This window comes from Phocoena phocoena, chromosome 2 (assembly GCF_963924675.1).
Source record: "Phocoena phocoena chromosome 2, mPhoPho1.1, whole genome shotgun sequence".
NCBI classification, from domain to species: Eukaryota; Metazoa; Chordata; class Mammalia; order Artiodactyla; family Phocoenidae; genus Phocoena; species Phocoena phocoena.
This window is the reverse complement of record NC_089220.1, coordinates 11517577-11534265: the sequence shown is the minus strand read 5'-3', so window position 1 is coordinate 11534265 and position 16689 is coordinate 11517577. Positions and strand designations below refer to the sequence as shown.

The window sequence follows — 16689 nt, the reverse complement described above, 5'->3', positions numbered from 1 at the left end:
CGCGGAGCGGCTGGGCCCGTGAGCCATGGCCGCTGAGCCTGCGCATCCGGAGCCTGTGCTCCGCAACGGGAGAGGCCACAACAGTGAGAGGCCTGCGTACCACAAAAAAAAAGAAAAATGACATTTAGTGGCAGAACTGAGGCCAGAACTGAACATTCTGGACTCTCAATCCAGTGCCCATTGTCTGATTCTTGACTGCCTCATGAATCTTAATTCTGTTGATGTTTTTGAAGAGGGGGCATGGGCCCGAGAAGACATCTAAGGGGAGAAAAGGCTGGAAGTGAAGGTTCGGTGACCTCACGTGGTTCATTTTATAGTCTGTTCTGTGGTTCAGTGAATCTCCTGTTTATAACAAGCTAATAACCTTCTCAAACTTCACAGTGCTTCATGGAAACTAAGGAGTGAAGTAATTTTCCACAAGCTCACAAAGGAAAGCCAAGAAGAAAATCCAGACCCTAGTGACTCTTCATCAGAAACGTTCTGGACAGAAGCTAAGGTTGAGAGCAAGCCTAGAACTTAGAGAGAATTAGACAGACGTTTTTGTTCTTGTGAGATCTTAGGAGAAAGGGGTTATGTGTCTGAATTACAGCCATCTGTCATTCAACAACTGTTTAGTTAAGCACCTGCAATGTGAAACACCCTGGAAATCCATCAAGCCTGCCAGTGTCCTCTTTGTGCCTGTCACCTTGCTTCACCTTATTAGTTGAGCTCTAGTGGCTCGATGTCTCATTAGAACTGTGAACGTCGACAAGGCCCACCGAGGGACTGCCTGGGATCTGTACAAAAGGAGAAGCTGTCGTGTCCTTTCCAGGAAGGTCTCGGTAGGCCTTCCCAAATATGACTGGTGACCTCGGCCCCTGTTTTTACTCAGTCCTGACCTGAGGCTTCCTGCTTTGAGGCTGCTCAGGGCACCAGCAGGGGTTAAGTCTGGGAAGAGAGGCAGGATTATATGCCAAGGAGAAGGGTGGCCAAACAGGGAACCTCTCGGGCTGGGGGTAGGGAGACAGCGCAGGACCTAGGAGTGCTGGGGTGGGGTGACCCCGACCCACGGCTCTGGGTTATCAAGTAAGTGGTGATAGCAGCCCGTCAGGTCCCTCCACCAGCCTGGCCCCTTGGTCTCCTGGTTTGGCCCCATCGGGGCAGGAATGGCCCCTCATTCTTCATATCCTAAGCCCAACCCCAGTTTGCCAAGATCCAGTGTGTCAGTCAGGGTTCTCCAGAGAAGCAGAAGCAACAGGAGGTACACACACACTGTGTGTGTGTGTGTGTGTGTGTGTGTGTGTGTGTGTGTATCCATAAAGAGATTGATTTCAAGGAATCAGTTCATGTGATTATAGGGCCTGGCAAGTCCGAAGTCTGAAGGGCAGGCTGTCAGGCTGAAAAAAAAAACCACTCAGGAGCTGATGCTGCAGTCTTGAGACAGAATTTCTCCTTCTTTTCCAGGACACTTCAGTTTTTGCTCTTACGGCCTTCAACTGATTGCACGAGGCCCACCCACATTGTCAAGGGTGATCTCCTTAAAGTCATCCAACGGTAGATGTTAAGGCACATCTGCAGAACACCTCCGTGGCAACCCCTAGATTTGTGTTTGATTAAATGACTGGGTACTGTCGCCTAGCCAGGTCGCCACATAAAATTAACTGTCACCTCTGCTAGACAGCCCTGGTCATGATTTCAGGACCAGAGCAGGTCAGAGGTAAAGGGGGGAGCTGTTCCAGCCTCCTCAAGGCCCCTTGCTGGTTAGTGGGGATCCCTAACCAGCCTTGCTGGTTAGACTACTCGCTCTTGGCAAATCATCCACCCTCCCTTAGCTTTGTCCTTGGGTGGGAGGCATTCCTGAGCCCATGTACCTGCTCCAGCATCTGTCTTTCCCCAGGCATTTGCTTGAGGCTGTCTAGGAAGGGGACGTACCAAGTATCTATGTTGGAAATGATGGAGGTCTTTCCTGGCACGTAGGCATGGGTTACCTTGAACTCTCTCGACTGATTGGTGTGGATTTATACTATGGGGCACTGAACTCCTAATTAGAAGAGTGGCCATGAAATTTATGATCCAAACTGGGACACTTTGGAGAGTAGAGGGGACGTTATTAATCATGCTGGACAGCAGACGTGAATCAAGATGTTTCTGGGGCAAATCAGAGCATATAAGAGACTTAATAACAGCAATCACTGTGTTGTTCTTAAGAGTTCATTAACCCAGAGTAGTTTTCTGTGCCTGTGTTCCGTAGATGAAGGGTTAATTAAGTCAACAAATGTGAGTGCAGTTGTGGGCTGAGTTGTGTCCCCCCAAAGGTATGTTGAAGTCCTAGCCCTTGGCATCTGTGACTTTGACCTTGTTTGGAAATAGGGCCTTTGCAGATGTGATTAATCAAGATGAGGTCATACTGGAGCAGCGGGGCGAGGTTGCTAAATCCAATGGCTAGTTCCTTACAAGAAAGCCACGTGAAGACACAGATGCCCAGAGGAGAAGGCTGTGTGATGATGAAGCAAAGATTGGAGTGATGTGTCTGTAAGGCGAGGAACTCCAAAGATTGCCAGCTGTCACCAGAAGCCAGGAGAGAGGCCTGGAACACATTCTCCCTTAGTCTCTGAAAGGAACCAACCCTGCCACACCTTGATTTTGGACTTTCAGTCTTCAGAACCACAAGAGAATAAATTTCTGTTGTTTTAGGCCACCTTGCGTGTGGTACTTTGTTACATCAGCCCTAAGAAACTAATATGGGACTTCCCTGGTGGCACACTGGTTAAGAATCCGCCTGCCAATGCAGGGGACACGGGTTCGATCCCTGGCCCGGGAAGATCCCACATGCCGTGGAGCAACTAAGCCCGTGCACCACAACTACTGAGCCTGCGCTCTACAGCCCGTGAGCCGCAACTACTGAGCCCGCGTGCCCCAGAGCTCCTGCGCCGCAACTACTGAGCCCCCGTGCTGCAATTACTGAAACCTGTGCTCCTAGAGCCTGTGCTACCGCAATGAGAAGCCTGAGCACTGCAAAGAAGAGTGGCCCCCGCTCGCTGCAACTAGAGAAAGCCCTCACGCAGCAACGAAGAGCAGTCAGTAAAAGAAGAGAAACTAATATGGGTGCCTCCTACATGCCAGGTTCTGGTGGAAGTGCCAGGGGTACATCAGCAACGCACAGCAGATACAGCCCAATCTTATGAGGGCTCACCATGTAGACCTTTGTCCCTGGGACTTCGCACAGACTGCTGGCTGCATGGTCTAGCCAGACAGTAATTGTTTCTGCAGGTTGATCAGGTAACTGAGATTAACACCTGGCCCAAATCGATTCTCACACCCACCTTTGCCGGCTGAGAATGATAGGACAAGTCAAGTGGGTTCTGTTTCTGACTTTGGCAATGGTGACATGGGCTTAGGTGACATCAGGTCTTGTTCCAGGGGTGCAGAGTGCCTGTTGTGATGAGCCCACCTGAAAATGGGTCACAACAGGCAGAGCCCACGCTGCTTCCTGAGCTTCTGAGCTTGGGAGATGAGCTCACCTTTCTATCAGCAGCAGCAAGGACCATATCCAGCCCCATCCCAAAGTCTCCTCCACAGGAAACGTGGTGGTGGCTGACATGTGCGATTTTCACATGAATCCAGGTGCTTGTTACTTGTCCATCCATGTTGCAAAAACTATGACAATGAGGGAGAACAGTGGGGAGTGCTAAGGTTTATCAGTGGTAATAAATATGCTCCCCTTTTCCTATATTGTGGGAAGTTCTGTGGATCTCTCTTTACTGACATACAACAAATATAAAAAAAATACAGATTTTTAAGTGCACAGCTTGAGTTTGACAAATGTATGTAACCATGTAACTACCACCCCAGTCAAGATCTGGAACATTTCTGTCACCCTAGAAAGTTTCCCGTGCCCTTGTCTAATCAGCCCCTCCCCCAACCCCAGAGGTTCTGATTTCTATCCCCGAGGGTAGTGTTGACTGTACTTGGGCATCATATCTGTGGCATCATGCCATTTGTGCTAGATTCTTTAATGCACCATATTTTTAAGCTTCATTCTTTACTGATAAATCATAATAAATGGACTTCAACATTTTACTATAAAAAACAATATAATCATGTTATAAAGCGTTTGGCAAGGGGGCGATGGGAGGGAAAGTGATTTAGGATTCTTCTATGTGCCACAGCCGTTGTAATGGTTTTAGTGTTATTTCTTTCTAGTTCTTTTCATTTGCTTATTTGTTCGTAGCTGCAAAAAAGCCAAAGGGGATTTTTTCGTGTTTCTTTTTAAAATTTATGATAAACATTTTTTCCACATCCCGTGTCTTTACCATTTTTTTTTTTTTTTTTTTTTTTTTTTTGCGGTATGCGGGCCTCTCACTGTTGTGGCCTCTCCCATTGTGGAGCAACAGGCTCCGGACGCGCAGGCTCAGCGGCCATGGCTCACGGGCACAGCCGCTCCGCGGCATGTGGGATCTTCCCGGACCGGGGCACGAACCCGTGTCCCCCTGCATCGGCAGGCGGACCCTCAACCACTGCGCCACCAGGGAAGCCCGTCTTTACCATTTTTGATAATACTCTATCTAAATTGTGCCATGAGGGCAGGGGCTTTCCCTGTCATGTTCACTGATGTATTCCCAGTATGTAGAACAGTGTCAGGACATTGGTAGGTGCCAGTAAATGTTTGTGGAAGGACTAGATGAATGTATCAGAGCTACTTAACCAGTTCCCTATTACTGGACAATTAGGGGCTTCAGTGTTGTACCATTAGAAATAATAAATATCTTCACACAAATGGTCCTCCCACCCCATTTTGAGTGACATTCTTAGAACAAATGCCAAATATTGTGTCAGAGAAGAAACATGTTATGGTTCTTGTTAGACAGTCAAGTGCCTTGTAGAGCTGAATTGCTCACCTATCAGTCTTGGCTCTGCCACTTACTTGCTGTGTGACCTTGAACAAATTACATTACCTTTCTGTGTCCTAGTTTGCCCATCTGTAAAATGGGACTAATGATAATATTTCCCAGACTTGTTGTGAGGATTAAATGAACTACTATGTGTAAAGTACTTAGAAGGCTTGGTGCATAGTAAGCTCTGAATATGTATTTGCTGTTTATGTTTTATACATAAAAGAGGTTATGCTAAGAAAAGCTTTGCCTATCTTTCCAAATAGAAATGGTTTATGTCTTAATAACCACTTCCTTTTGATACTTAGTAGCGCTGTGTGGTGCCCACTGGCGAGTGGCTCAGAGCTGGGTTGCTCTGTAATGGACAGGAACCTTGGTGACTGGTTCACGTCAGATGTTTTGTGTGCCCGCCTGTAAAATGCTCTTGCTGGAGGCCATCCGGTAGAGGCAGAGACAAGACCGGGGTGAACAGTTTGTCCTCACAGCCCTCAGAATGCTCCACCTAGTGCTGGAGAGAGACATACAGACACAACTAAAGGTTCTTCCTATCGTGGCAGTGAACAAAGACCCCCCCGAATGAGAGCAAATCCCCGATACTTATTGAGAGTTTACTACAAGGGAGTCGGCCGCCATCACTTGTGTTTGCCAGAGATTCAAACGCAGGTAGGGGAGTGGGGCAGCTTTATAGCGGAAAAGAAGAAAAGACTTGCATTTTGCCCTGAAGGAGGTTGCCGGCCTGGGGAAGCTGGAGGTGGCTAAATAGAGGCAGGGTATTTTATGCCATTGGTTTGGGGAGTGTATTCATTTCCTAGGGCTGCTGTTACAAATTACCACAGACTGGGTGACTTAAACAGTAGAAATTTATTCTCTCAGTTCTGGAGGCCGGAAGTCAAAGTGTCAGCGGGGTTGGTTTCTCCTGGAAATTCTGAGGAGAATCTTTTCCTTGTCTCTGTCCTTGCTTCTGGTAGCTGCTGGCAATCCATGGCGTCCCTTGGCTTATGGACACATCACTCCTATCATTGTGTTTGTGGTCACATGGCCACCTTCTCTGTTTCTGTGTGTCCTTTCCTCTTCTTAGAGGGATACCAGTCCTTGGATTTATGGCCCACCCTAATCCAGTATGACCTCATTTTAACTCAGCTACCTCTGCAAAAACCTTATGTTATGAACAAGGGAACTGCATTCCCTCAAAATCCATACGTTGAAGCTTAACCCCCAAAATGATGATATTTGGAAATAGCGCCCTTAGGGAGTTAATTATGGTTAAATGAGGTCGTAAGGGTAGGGCTTTAATGTAATAGAACTTGTGCCCTCATAAGAAGTGAAAGATATCGCTTATATGTGGAATCTAAAAAAATGGTACAAATGACCTTATTTACAAAACAGAAAGAGTCACAGATGTAGAAAACAAACTTATGGTCACCAGGGGGGGAAAGTAGGGGGGAGGGATAAATTGGGAGATTGGGACTGACATATACACACTACTATATATAAAATCGATAACTAAAAAGGACCTACAGTATAGAACAGGGAACTCTTCTCAGTACTGTATAATGACCTACATGGGAAAAGAATCTAAAAGAGTGTACATATGTATATGTATAACCGATTCATTTTGCTGTATAGCAGAAACTAACACAACATTTTAAATCAACTATACTGCAATAAAAATTTTTTTTAAAAAGTGAGTTTCCCATAGACAGCAAAAAAAAAAAAAAAAGAAGCGAAAGAGACACCAGAACAGAAGTGCACGCACGCAAAGAAAAGGCCATGTGAGGACACAGTGACAAGGCAGCCATCCACAAGCCAGGAAGAGGGCTCTCACCAGAAATCAGCCATGCCAACACCTTGATCTTGACCTTCCAGCCTCCAGAACTGTGAGAAAATTAATTTCTCTTGTTTAAGTCCTCCAGTCTGTGGAATTCTGTTATGACAGCCCTAGCAGTCTGATGTACCTTCTTTCCAAATAAGGTTGAGTTCAAGGTTCCTGGTGGACATGAATTTTGGCAGGGGACACCATTCACCCCATTGTAGGGGTCATATTTAGCTTTCTCTGGCTGGTCTTGAGTTGGAAATTGGGACAAAACAGTAGGGAGGCTGGCCCTCACTGACCACGTCCTGACCATCTATCTGGACCATTACTATGGCTGTGGGCCAATTGTGGTTGGGCTTCCTGGACCAGCTGCTGCAGAGGACATGGGTCAGAGTTGTCCTGTATGGCCTGGCCAGTGTCCGTTTGCATGTTCAGGCTCTTGTCCTGCTGCTGCTAACCAGCTGTGATGCTGAGGAAAGCACTTGACCTGTCTGGACTCCAGTGTTCTCTCTCCCCTTGAAAATGGGACATTAAGCGGTTCTCCGTGGGCAGGAGAAAGATTCTTAGCATCAGGGCAGGGAGAGAGGTGGAGATGGCGAGGATGGCTTAGAAAATATTTCCCTGGTGATTTTGATAAGCCCATGGCCCCCCCTGGGTGGAGAACAGCTGGGCCACTTGGCATCTGGAGCCTCTTCCAGCCATAACATTCCACAGTGGTTTCTCCTGGAGAGAACAATCCTCCTGCTGGATCTTCCAATCATATTTTTATTTTTCGTGGCGTTTAATCTCTTCTGGAATGTACTGAAATGAGAGAGAAGATTTTAAACTCATTTTCATGCTGGTTAAGCCAGTGATTTAATCTAATTATTTTTACTCCTGTTTGGGACATGAGAGTGATGCTGTAAAACCTAGACATTTCAGCTGTTGTCCATGAAAGGTACACAATTCTTAGCAACTTTATTTCAAACCATAGAATTGGGGGAAAATCACGATTTTTTTATTTTTTATTTTTTTGCTTTGGTTTCTGGCACTGGGTGGTTTCTAAAACACAGAAGTCGAAATGATAGAAATTTGAAGCTATTTAAATTACTCACCAGCCTTCCCATCTAGCTTTCATAGTTTCAGAATAAACGTCAGGGCTTAGAATGTGGGGTTATTTTTAACCGGGGTAGAAAGCAAAGGGAGAATGGCATGTTTTGAGGCAATTTTTTTTTCCTTTTTGAAAAATTCAATTCACAGTTTCTATTCCCTGAAGAGAATCAACTAATTAAAAGGTTTAAGAAAGATCAGCATCTAATGGAAGGACTTCTCTGTCAAACACTCTCCGTCTGGGAAGGGTCACGGTTCAGCATCCAAGCAGCAGTTTGAAAAGCCGGGAGCTGAGAAAGGAGGGCTAGCCACACCATCTCCTGGGCATCCTTCCGGGCAGAGCTCATCCTAGCAGCTCCTGGGTTTGTGTCAAAAGGGAGGTGGAAGGCCAGATACTCATCACTCAACGGGCATTTCCTGAACACCTGTCTTGTGCCAGGACCTGGCAGCTCACAGACGTGACCAGTGCAGCCAGACCAGAGCAGACAGGAGACGTTGCCAGGGCTGGACCACGCAGGGTCTTGAAGACCTTGATAGGGTCCTGGGCATTTCTCCAAAGAGTAGTTGAAAGCCATTGAGGAGTTCTAAGCCATAAATGCATGTGGAAAACAGAAAGGAGCAGATTGAGAATGGTCGTGGGGAGGTCAGGCAGAAGGCGGGTGCAGTGGTCCAGCCAGAGTGGATGCAGGTGGTGGAGATGAGGAAGCTGATGGACTCGAGAGCTGTTTTGGAAGTAAGATTGTGGAGGATTGGCTAGAAGAGGGCAGAGTGTACCAGTTAGCTTTCAGTGCAGGAAATAGAAACCATTCTCAATATTTTCAACAGAAAGGAATTGAATTCAGGGAATTAGGGCCTTACAAAATTGCAGGAAGGGCCAAAGGAGCAGGAATTGGAAATGGAATATTCAAATTCAGAAACATTTTATGTACAAATAAGGAAGTAGATGCTATTGTCAGGAGAGCCTGTCCACACTTAGATCTCCGAAGCCTTGGTTGCTAGAGGAATAACACCTCTCCCTCTTTTCTGTCCTCTGAATCTGCTAGGTTGGCCGAACCTACTTCTCATTCAGAACCCTAGCTGCATGGTAGGTCAGGTTCCACAGAATAGGAAACAGGGTTAGTATGTGTGAACATGCAGTGCACAGCCTGCACACCCGTCACCTGTACCTAGTGTTCTCGACAGGAAGGCTCATGGAAGGAAGTCGAAATGGATGCTGAGTGCCAACTGGCCTGTCCACTTATCACAGGGTATGAGGGAGGAGGAGGTCATCAAGGATGGCACCAGACCGACATGGAGGGTGGGCCGTTCGCTGGGGACAGGTTTAAGGTATTTATAAGATAGCTAGAGAGTGATGTGCCATTGCCAGCTGGGTATGTTAGGTCTTGAGCTCAGGAAAGATTGAGATCTGGGAGAAGTCTGCAGAGATTAAAAAGTCAAAGCCAGGTCACCTGGAGAGAAGAGGGCTCAGGGCAGATCCCCTGGAACCCCAAGGCTCGGGGTCCCACAGAGGAGGGGGCCCTCTAAAGGAGACTAGGCAAGTGAGGACAGCGTGGGGTCAAAGAAACTAAGAGAGAACATTGCAAGAAGGTGGAGTCACACAACAACGTGGGTGAACCTGAATGTATTTTGCTAAATGAAAGGAGCCAGACCAAAAAGACTATATATTCCATGATTCCATTGATATGACATTCTGAAAAAGGCAACACATCAGGGGTTGGGATTCGGGGGAGAGTTTAGCTACAAAAAGGCTGCAGAAAGGAATTTGGGGGTGGGGGAACTCTTCTGTCTCAGAGGCTTGAGAACCCATAGAAATGCACATCACAACGAACAAATCTTACTGTATGTAAGATGGATGGGTGGATGGTTGGATGGATGGATGGGTAGATAGATAACACATACATTCATTCATACATATGTTCATTCATACATAAAAGAAGTGGTCAGTTTTATTAAATGTTTCAAGGAGGTCAAGGAAAATGAGTGACAGGTTTCCCCAGGATCCACAGAATAGTGGGCTAGGCCTCTGTATGAGTGGGTCCTGGGCTGTAAGTGGAATTGACCTAAGACATGCAATGTGTATTCCTCCTTTTGAGAACATGACTTCTTGACACGGCCCTTGGAGCTTCCAGGAATACAGAACCTGCTCCTTGGATAAAGGAGACCTTAGTCCCGAGATGTGCCCCTCTTGTGGGTAAAATGCTTGGATGCAAAGAGCCTGGTGTTGGTTGGGCTCCCAGCCTGGGTTCTTCTCTCACCTGTGCCAAACAGTAGTTGTATGACTGCAGGTGAATCCTTAAGCCTCGCAGAGCCTCCATTTCCTCATCAACAAAATGGGAATAATGATCTTCTCAGGACTGACGTGGCAGATTAAAGGACTTTGAAAAGTCAGTAACGCAGCCTCCAAAACTTGACAAGGGTGCCACTCTCTCCATGGGCTTGCTGCCCGTCCCGCCTCCCCCAGGTCAGTAACCCCTGGCTCCCTTCATGCCTTACCATCACAGCAGCCTTCTTCCTGTCTCTCAATCATTTGTTGCCTTATTGGACCCTCACCAGCCCATTAAGGGCACATCCTCAAAGCTAAGCCCCTAGCCTAGCACCTGGCACATAGTAAATGCTCAAGAAGCATGTATTGACTTGAACTCATTCAGGATCAGGGTGTTTGCCATCCTGATAACCTCCTGCTTTCTGAGTAACTTTGGCTTTCTCCAGAAGTTCCCATCACCCTCCAAGGTGAAGAGCTGCCAGACCTAAGGATGCTCCCAGATGCATCAGGGCCTCATCCACCTGCTCCCAGAGAGTCCATCACCTGCTGCGTGGGGGCTTAGTAAATACTTGTTGAACAAATTCATACATTTTGGAACTAGCAGCATTGTTGGCCAAAGTATAGAGCCTTGAAAGGGCAACATAAATTCAGGGTTTCTGAAATATAACGGCGTCCCCCATGTAACTGTGTGTGTCAACAGGAAAGGTCAGGTGTGTGCTAGGGGTATGGCTTGTAAGGTATTAGAGAACTTAGTAGCTGGTGGTGGGGAAGGGGTGGCAGATGTCCCCTGGGACCTTACATTTCCCCCCTCAATGTTCAGGAAAGCAACTGGCAGGAAAGACCTCCCACCCCAGTTCCCCCCTGCACACGGTGGTGGGGGGTTGTTCCAGAACTAAGAGTGACAGAGAAACCGACTCTGGGCTCCGAGGTCCACAGGAAAGAATGCTAAAAGAGGGGTGGGGAGTGGCTGCTGGGTCGCTGGCAGCTTTATCTCCCCTCCTTCTCCTCCCCTGCCCGCACCCGGGTGTGGACGTTGCTGGAATCATCTCTGGTTTCCTGAGCTCAGCTCCACCTGCAGACACATCTCTTCCCTACACCCACCAGATTTCTGCGGCTTAAAGGCTTAGGCGTGACCTCGAAAGCCGCTTGTGTGCGCCCTGTTGATTCCTCTCTTCTCCCTGGTGGGGATTTGAGCGGATAGGGCAGACTCGGCCCCTCTCAGACCCGCAAGCATCCCACCGTTGAACGTGGCCGCGGGCCCCCAATCCCAGCAAGCCCAAGAGAGGAGAAGAAGGTTCTCTCAGGAAGCTGGGATTAAACGGCACCAGCATTCACATCCTAACGTTGCCGGTATAATCACGTTTGCTCTTTCCCCCACTAAGCTGATCTCATCTTCTCTTTTGCTTTCACAAACCAAGGCTCATCCTCTGGAACAGCGGGCACAGACCTGGTGTGGAGGGAGGAGTCTGTAAGTCAACAGTCCTCAGAGTGATGGCAGCCTAGCTGGGATAAGTGCTGTGCATACACTATCTGTATCACTTAATCCTTACAGCAGCCTGGCGGGCAGGTTCCGTAGCATCCCCATTTATAGGTGAGGTAACAGTCCTGCGGTGTTAAACAACTCGCCAAGGTCATGCAGGTAACAAGTAAAGGACAGAGGCACTTCCTGAAACCTAAGCTACCTGCTTCTAAAAACAAAGCCTTAAGCCGCTGTATAGGCTGCCTGCAGTTTAAAATTGCTGCTGTTGAAATAGAGACACAGACGTAAAGAATGGACATGTGGATACCGGAATGGGGGGAAAGGGGGAAGGGACGAACTGAGAGATTGGAATTGACATATACACACTACTAGATAACTAATGAGAACCTCCTGTATAGCACAGGGAACTCTACTCAATGCTCTGTGGTGACCTAAATGGGAAGGAAATCCAAAAAGAGGGGATATATGTATATGTATAGCTGATTCACTTTGCTGTACAGCAGAAACTAACACAACATTGTAAAGCAACTATACCCCAATAAAAATTAATTAAACATAATAAAAATTAAAATCGTTGCTGTTGATGACGAAGGTGCGAGGGGTGGAGTTCCTGCTGCATGTGCTCCATGGCCTCTACACCCCACCCCCCGTATGCCAATTTCTAGAGGATTTGACTCTTAAACTGGGGAGTGGGCTGGTCCCAGCTACCAGCTGCCAGCTAGGGAGGGCAGGGTGGCCATCTCCCTGCTTGCGGCCGTTGCTGTCCTCGCCAGGGCGTGCACACACAGTAACGGTGACTCTTGCACCACCTTGCATGGCAGCACATCGCCACTGAAGAGATAGAAGGACAGAGAGGTTAAACGACTCGGCCAGGGTCCCACAAGCGGATGGGTAGTTGAATCAGGACCCAGTTCAAACCTTCCATTTCAAGTCAGTGCAGCATGATTTCTGTCCATGTTAGAGGCAGCCCTTAACCCTGGACGGGGAACTCAGGATCCCCCTCCTGAGTCCTGACCTATATGGTCCCTGAGCTAGTCACTCCCCCGCTGAGTCTCATCTGGAAAACAGGGATATTTGTGGCTGCGGTGCCTGCCTCACGGGCTCAGGGTGTGTCCAGAAGACTTGGGTGGGTACAGAGGGTGATTAGCAGCTGGCAGCTCTGCCAGTCACTCTGTCTCTGCTGGCAAAATTCAGACCGTGATGACATTCACCCCCCTCCATAGCCCTTCAGTGTACGCGTGGGGTCACGGAGCAAGGCGCTTCGGCTGAACCATTAGAAGCCTGTTCCTACCAAGGACAAAGCCGCTTACAACCCGCATCCCCTCTCTGCTGGAGACCAGACGACAATGTCCTTATGGCACAAAGGCAGAATTACTTGATTCTAATTTTCCAAGAGTGCCCAGTATCGGATAAATCACTGCTTTGGAGAATCAAAAACTGGCTCGAATTTTCATGGCAGAAATGTTTGCTTGATCTGCCCTGAAATATCCCAGACAGTTACATTTCTCCTGGAAGCAAGGTCCTGGACTCAGGAATGTAGAGTTACCACCTTTATAATTCTCCGTCTCTGAGCCGACAAGCCTTGAAGTAGACCCATGCCCTTGAACTGACAGCAGCAATTCTATTAAAGAAGTTTGATTACAGGGGGAAAAAAAGTGAAAGAATCTATGTTTCATTAAATGCTGCTTGTTTTAAAGTGGGAACATGTTCTGGGAGTCTGGGGAGCTAATGTTTTCTGGGTCTTGTTGGGAGAATCTCATCTTAAACAGAAGAGTTTTCTGTTTTAAGGGAGAAACCATCCTTTCAGAGCTTAGAGCCAAATTATATTTACAGAGAAGGGATTTTTGTCCTGGAAGTTTCTAAGCATTTATCAAGTGCCCACTCTGAACCAGGTATCATTCTAGGCATTTAAGAGGTTTGCAAGGGTAACGAAAGCATTCTAACAGGATGAGATGATGTAGATTGTCGATTGTCATTTTTGTTAATATTTTAGCATTGTTTATTCAACTGAATGTTAAGGTCTCTTGAGAACCTACTGTGTGCCAGGCCTGGCCGAGGCACTGTGAATGCAATGCAGGGCAATGTGGATCCCTGCCTTCCAGAAGCTTCCAGTCTAGCTGAAGTGCCGAGGACGTGGGGGTGTTTTGGTGTCTGATGGGGAACCTGCAAAAATGACATTCACAAAATAAAATACTTACCTTTGGTCATCTCCAGTGGGGGGCGGGGCAGTGAGAAGGAATTATTCCACCATTATAAGTGACGTTGAGGTCCAAGAGCCCATAACAGAAGCATTCTTGGGCCAAAGAAGGGCCTATGACATGGTACTCAGTGACCTGAGATGCCACCTGTGCCAGTGGAAGCACACCTGGCACCTGAGTGGGCCTGAGAGGTTAGGGGACAAGGATGCTGTCAGTCCTCACCTCCTCCCCTGTTCCCGCTCGGCATCAGGTGTCCCTCCAAGGCTTACCTAGAGCCTCGTCTCCTATGGATCATTTCCCCTGCTCTGTGTGGCACTGCTAGAAGAGTGCCCTCCCTTGGGACAGGAGATTTTCCTAGTGCCGGCACTGCCATCCTCGACCCTGCCAACGTCACTTGACCTCTCTGGGATCTTGGCTTCCCCCTCTGGAGTGAAAGGTCCATTGTGGGCAGGAGGGGAGATTGGGAGGAGCGGCTGATGGGTCTGGGACAGGCTGGAAGGGCTGTGCAAGAGGCTGCCTGTCCCTGAGCTCTGAAAGGACTCTAGCGGAAGGGGATGGGCCTCCCCTCTCCCCTTCGTGGAGCTGCGTCTCAGTTCTGACTTGGCGGTGAGGGAAGAGTATTCCACAATCCTGGGCGGGGTGGGGGGGGGGATGCAGGTTTGAAGCCCACCACAAGCTTGACGCGCTGTAACAGTAAGGCACGTTATTAAAATTAGTCTCACCATTTTACCGATGAGGAAACTGAGGCACAAAGAGGTTAAGGAACGTGTCCCTGTCGACCCAGCCTGTAAGTATTAGAGCAGAGAACTGAACTTGGCCGTGTGACCTTGGAGCCTGCCCTCCCAAGCGGGACAGCCATCCCTGGCCTCAGCCTGCCCGTTGGCAGGGATTGTATTTGTAACAGATCCGAGCGTGTGTTGAAGCCACTTGGAAAGCTGTCTGCTAGGAATGTGGTTGGAATCCATTGACAAAGCAAGGAACCATCCCGATTTTCTTCTTTGGTGACTTTTGACTTCTTTATGCTTTTTTTGGTAACTTTATTGAGATGTAATTCATATATCATACAATTCATCTGTTTAAAGTGTACAATTCAGTGGCTCTTAGTATTCAGAATTGTGCCAGCATCACCACAATTTTAGAACATTTTCATTACCCCAAAAAGAAACCCTGTACCTTTTAGCTGTCACCCCCCAAACTCCATACCCTCCAGCCTTAGGCAACCATTAATCTACCTCTATCTCTATGGATTTGCCTGTTCTCCACATTTTATATTAATGAGATCATACAATAGGTAGTCTTTTGTGAGTGGCTTCTTTTACTTAGCAAAATGTCCTCAAGCTTCCTCCATGTTGTAACATGTATCAGTACTTCATTTCTTCTTATTGCCAAATAATATTCCATTTGTATGTATATATCACGCTTTATTTACCCACTCATCAGTTGGTAGATGTTTGGGTTGTTTTCTGCATTTTGGTTATTATGAATAATACTGCTATGAACATTTCGTGTGTGGGTTTTGTGTGGACATATGTTTTCATTTCTCCTGGGAAGATACTTGGGAGTGGAATTGCTGGGTCATATGGTAACTCTGTTTAACCTTTTGAGGAACTGCCAGACTGTTTTCCAAAGGGAGTGCACCATTTTGCATTCCCACGAGTAATGTATGAGGGTTCCAGTATCTCCACATCCTTGCCAACCCCTGTTATTATCTGTCTTTTTGTTTATAGCCATCCTAGTGGGTGTGAAGTGTTTCATTCTTTTTTTTGAATTGCAAGGGATATGCAAAACATGATCAACTTTAAGGTACTAGAATATCTGGATAATTCCGTATCCAGCAATGTTTTCCTAAGAGCGCAGGTCTGCCCTGGACAGAGAAGTAGCTGGCCTCTCCCCTGGTAGTCTAACACCAGGGGGGCTCTTCAGTTCCATGGCCGACCCCCCCAGACCTCAAATGACACCCCTTGGTAACTAATATTGAATACCTTACCGTGTCCTCTTGTCTTCCAGCGATTCATGAGTTCCCCGCAGACCTGTTCTCCAATAAAGAGCGACAGCACGGAGCCGTCCTGCTACATATCCTTGGTGTAAGTGGCCCTCTCGGGGTGGGATGTCCCTAAACTTCAGGCATGTGAAACCTGTCTTCAGAACACAGCGTGTCAAAGATCTCATCCAGTCTTTGTAGAGCCCTGTGAGAACAGATGCTGGATGTGTTTTAACCACAAAGAAATGAAATCTTAAGGATAGGAAATGATTTGTTCAGTGTCACACAGCGAGTGGCCCCAGAGCCGAGACAAGGATTCACGTCTTCTTGTGCCTCATTTTCTGCTTTTATAAAATGGGAGTGACAGCATCTTTCCCAGATGTATAAATACAAGTGAACATGGGTCAAGTCCATCAGACGTCACAGGGCACGTGATAAGGGCTCTGTCCCCACTTGCTATCATGATCCCCGGGATCCCCCCACATTTTACTGCCTTGACATAACTAGTTTAAGACTTTGGTGCCCTTCTTCTCAAACTTCCCTCAGTGTTAGATGAGCCTGCTGACCAGTGGTGGAGTTCAAGTAGCAGTTCAAAAAGGCACAGTGAGCTCAAAACTAAATTATAGGTAAAAGTCGCTCTTCTCTGCAGGCAAACTACAGCCCGCAGCCACTGCCCATGTCTGTAAATAAAGTTTTATTGGAACACAGCCATTCTCACGCTTTTCTGTATCATCTGTGGCTGCTTTTATGCTTCACTAGCAGAGCTGAGTAGCTGCGTCGGAGACTCCGTGATCCACAAAGCCAAAAAAATTTACTGTCTGTCCCTTTGTAGGAAAAGTTTGCCAGCCCCATTGTTTACTGCAGGGAAATGAAAGTGCTCAGGGTTTAATTTTCTACTTCGCATCAGTCACAGCAAATGTTCCTCCTGATGTGGTTCCCTGACCACCCAGCACCATCTGCTTACATATTTAAACCCAACACGGTATTCGTCTCT

General features: G+C 47.5%; 1 protein-coding gene across 2 annotated transcripts in view; it reads left to right on the top strand.

The window, feature by feature from the left end:
- Nucleotides 1-16689, top strand: part of SLC24A4 (solute carrier family 24 member 4) — a 171381-nt gene that overhangs the window by 100574 nt on the left and 54118 nt on the right. For both annotated transcript variants that reach the window (XM_065871257.1, XM_065871258.1), the window contains exon 3: nucleotides 15722-15798. In XM_065871257.1, coding sequence (XP_065727329.1) covers nucleotides 15722-15798 — 77 coding nt within the window. The remainder of the gene's footprint in view (nucleotides 1-15721; nucleotides 15799-16689) is intronic.